This window comes from Aegilops tauschii, chromosome 7, assembly GCF_002575655.3.
Source record: "Aegilops tauschii subsp. strangulata cultivar AL8/78 chromosome 7, Aet v6.0, whole genome shotgun sequence".
Classification (NCBI taxonomy): Eukaryota; Viridiplantae; Streptophyta; class Magnoliopsida; order Poales; family Poaceae; genus Aegilops; species Aegilops tauschii.
The window spans coordinates 632,645,263-632,648,381 of NC_053041.3; the positions used below are offsets into that span (position 1 = coordinate 632,645,263).

General features: G+C 45.3%; 1 protein-coding gene across 1 annotated transcript; it reads right to left on the bottom strand.

Moving 5' to 3' along the window:
• Positions 1–734: 734 nt before the first annotated feature.
• Positions 735–1,244, bottom strand: LOC141027562 (uncharacterized). The gene has a single exon (XM_073504629.1). The coding sequence runs from the start codon at positions 1,242–1,244 to the stop codon at positions 735–737; it is 510 nt and encodes a 169-aa protein (XP_073360730.1).
• Between the last annotated feature and the right edge of the window lie 1,875 nt (positions 1,245–3,119).

Here is a 3,119-nt window from a genome sequence, read left to right on the forward strand (position 1 = left end):
AAAACCTTAATCTTCAACTGCAATGGGGCCTTCCACAAAGAAGAAACCCAGAGAATGGTGGGCGATCGACATAGTGCCTAATATGCCGAGATCACAAAGAATTCACCCGAAGGTGAGAGGCTCCAAGAAATGGTGTCCAGATATTTCGGCAACACCGGCGGGAGGGCTGCCCGCAATCTAGCCCACTCTACTATTTCCTTCCCGCCCGAATGTGCGATGGAACAAGATGTTCCACTGCCCATTATGGGAGGCCGCAAAAACCAGGAGCACTGGATCAACGCAGATAGCGAACTGACTAGGGAAACTCACCCGCAGTGGCTCGCCACCCACCCAAGGATCCAGCCACAGTTGGGATCCCTCTCCAGTTCCTATAGTGAAGTAAACCCCTAGACGAATATCCGCCTTGATCCGTTGGATGGGTCTCTAAAACCGGGAACCCCCTGAGCGAGAACATGCCAGGAGAGGCTCGCCCCTTAGGTATTTTTCCTGAAGAAGCTGCAGCCTTATGCCTCCATCACCCCGCAAGACCCGTCACACCCATCGCAGCATATGGGCAATGTTCGTGCGGCGTGAGGCAATAATACCTAATCCACCTTGATCCTTGGGCATACAGATGTCCGCACACTTGACCATATGATACTTCTGGCAGCCGTTTGCCGCCTGCCAGAAGGACCTTGCGAGATCCTTATCAAACGCACTATGGACGCCCTCCGGTAGATAGACAGCCCCATCATTTACATGGGGAGGCTCGCGTGGTTAAAGCTTATAAGGACATATTTACTCCCCCTGGAAGTGAACCGCCCACACCAGGGCTCAGCCCAAGACGCAACTCGCCCCGCCAACAGGTCGAACGCACTCAGCAGAATCTTCGAGTCAGACATCGGCATCTCTAAGTATCCAATGTGGAATGTCGCTAGCCTACAGTTTAAGTTGTCAGCGATCCGCTGCTGCTCGGTTGCAGAGTATCCCAGGATAACGACCATACTTTTATCAAAGTTGATCTTAAGTCCCGACATGGTCTCGAAGCATAAGAGGAGGAACTTAAGATTAACGATGTCAAGGTCCAACCCCTCTATCATAATCATGGCGTCTTCTGCATATTGTAGGTGAGTTACACCTCCCCTAGGGATCAAGTGGCCCACTACCCCAGGCAGGTGACCGGCCATCCTAGCTTTGTCCAGGATGCCTGCCAATGCATGGATGTCGAGGTTAAAGAGGAGAGGAGAAATATGGACCCCTTGCATCGACTCCCAAGAAATTACCACGTTAATCAGAAAATTAGAACCGTTAATCTGGTGGGACCGAGTTATAACGGCCAGATTTAATCTAGAATTAATCCCAACAAATTACCATGTTATAAAATCCCAACACGTAACACATATTTTGAAGTGTCCATGTTAATTACGCCTAGGCAAAAAGCTATAGATTACAGTAGAAAAAACTGATCGGCCTCTTCCAAAAAACTTCCAACTTGGCCCAGCCTACACGTAACAAAGATGTTCTCAAGTCTCCACGTTAATTATGCCTCAATTAATCCTAGAAAAAAAATCTATAACCATAAATTATTTCCATTATACTCTGGCCGTAAAAAAGCAACTAGATCGTCCTCTTCCAAAACTAAATCAGAGTCGTCATCTAATTTCCGTACCCTTCCTCCAAGATCGTCATGTCAATAAATCGCCTCCAGTAAACCCCTGATGGAGAGTTCTTCTTGACGTAGGCCTTCATCGCCTCTTTGATGGCGACCTGGTGCCAATGTTAGGCGGCAGGGCATAGGGCATGTTCAAGTAACATGTCTTTCCTTTCATCGGCGGCGTGCGAGATCCAGCAGCAAATCACATCTCCTGACTAAATATATTTGCACCAGATGAGATCTTGGTCGGTAGGCCTTGGTCTCTTCCTCCCGGTGCCATCAGGTATCAGCTTCTCCAACTCTCTGTGTGTTTCAGCCTTGCAGGTGAAGGAGAGAACGCAGTGAGATAGATCCTGGTGCAAATATGAGAGAAGCGAGATTTGCATGTACATGATGAACATCATCAGCTGATTATATAATTGGCTGCATCCACACGCTATATAAAATTGGGTGACGAAGTGCAATGCAGCACCTTCAACTATGCACTGTATAATATTTTAAACATCGCCTTGCCCAGCCTTTTGATTAGGTAAATACAATGCGTTCTCTCTCCATGCAGTGTGTCAACGCTAGCACTGTCTAGCTTATCCAGCCAGGGTGCAAGGGTGCTTATGGGAAGCTCTTTTTGGCCGCGGTACCAGCGCCGGCCGGCGCCCAGGCGATAAGAACACCATTAAGCAAATTATCTGGCTTTGGTCCGAGGTAGTATAATATTTTTCTTACTGTATTTAATTACAGTGACTTTCTAGCATGCACCTCTCTTTGATATTTGTCTATTTGAAGCATGGAGATTCTCCAAGTAAACAAGTTTCATATTTTTATCACACATATCAGCTCTCTTTTTCGTCTCAGTTTTTCATATTTTATACCACCAATATTCATTGATCCTCTCCCATGTTTCTCATTGACATGTAGCATAAAATATCCAATTCTATTGATAAGATCGGTGTCTCCCCTGGTTGTACTGACCTTTGAATCCACACTATTCAATCCAGCCGATAAAATTATCCATCGAGGAACCACCGATGCCCATTGTGCGAGTAAAAAAATATCTTTTAGTCCAGTCTGTTTTTGTGACCCCTTATACTTGGACTGTGCTTTTGACATCGTATCTTATATGTCCATTTCGTTATCAAGTTCAAGGTTGGGGCCTGATTTCATGGGTATTATAAGAATTTCAACCGATTCAACTTTTTTTCCAGGTTCCAAGCATAATATGCAACTGATTTTATTTCCTTCAGGTATTCTCTTTAAATCAGGTAATTCTCTATGTTTTCTGTAATTTCTGTGAAGGATGACCAATGAATTGTTTCCCAGGGTAGCATAGTTGTTGGGCACAGGTTATTATATGCAAGACAACAAATGTTCATGTTCCATGCAATAGACTTTGCATGCAGACAGAATTTTGTTGACCTTATCGAAAAAGGCCACCAGATCGCAATATTCTAATTAACCTTTTCTGAATGCCAAGGCTGAATTAGAGCGG

What these genes read in the sequence shown, in the direction of transcription:
- LOC141027562 (XM_073504629.1), bottom strand. Translation starts at nt 1,244, where the DNA reads ATGCAAGGGGTCCATATTTCTCCTCTCCTCTTTAACCTCGACATCCAT.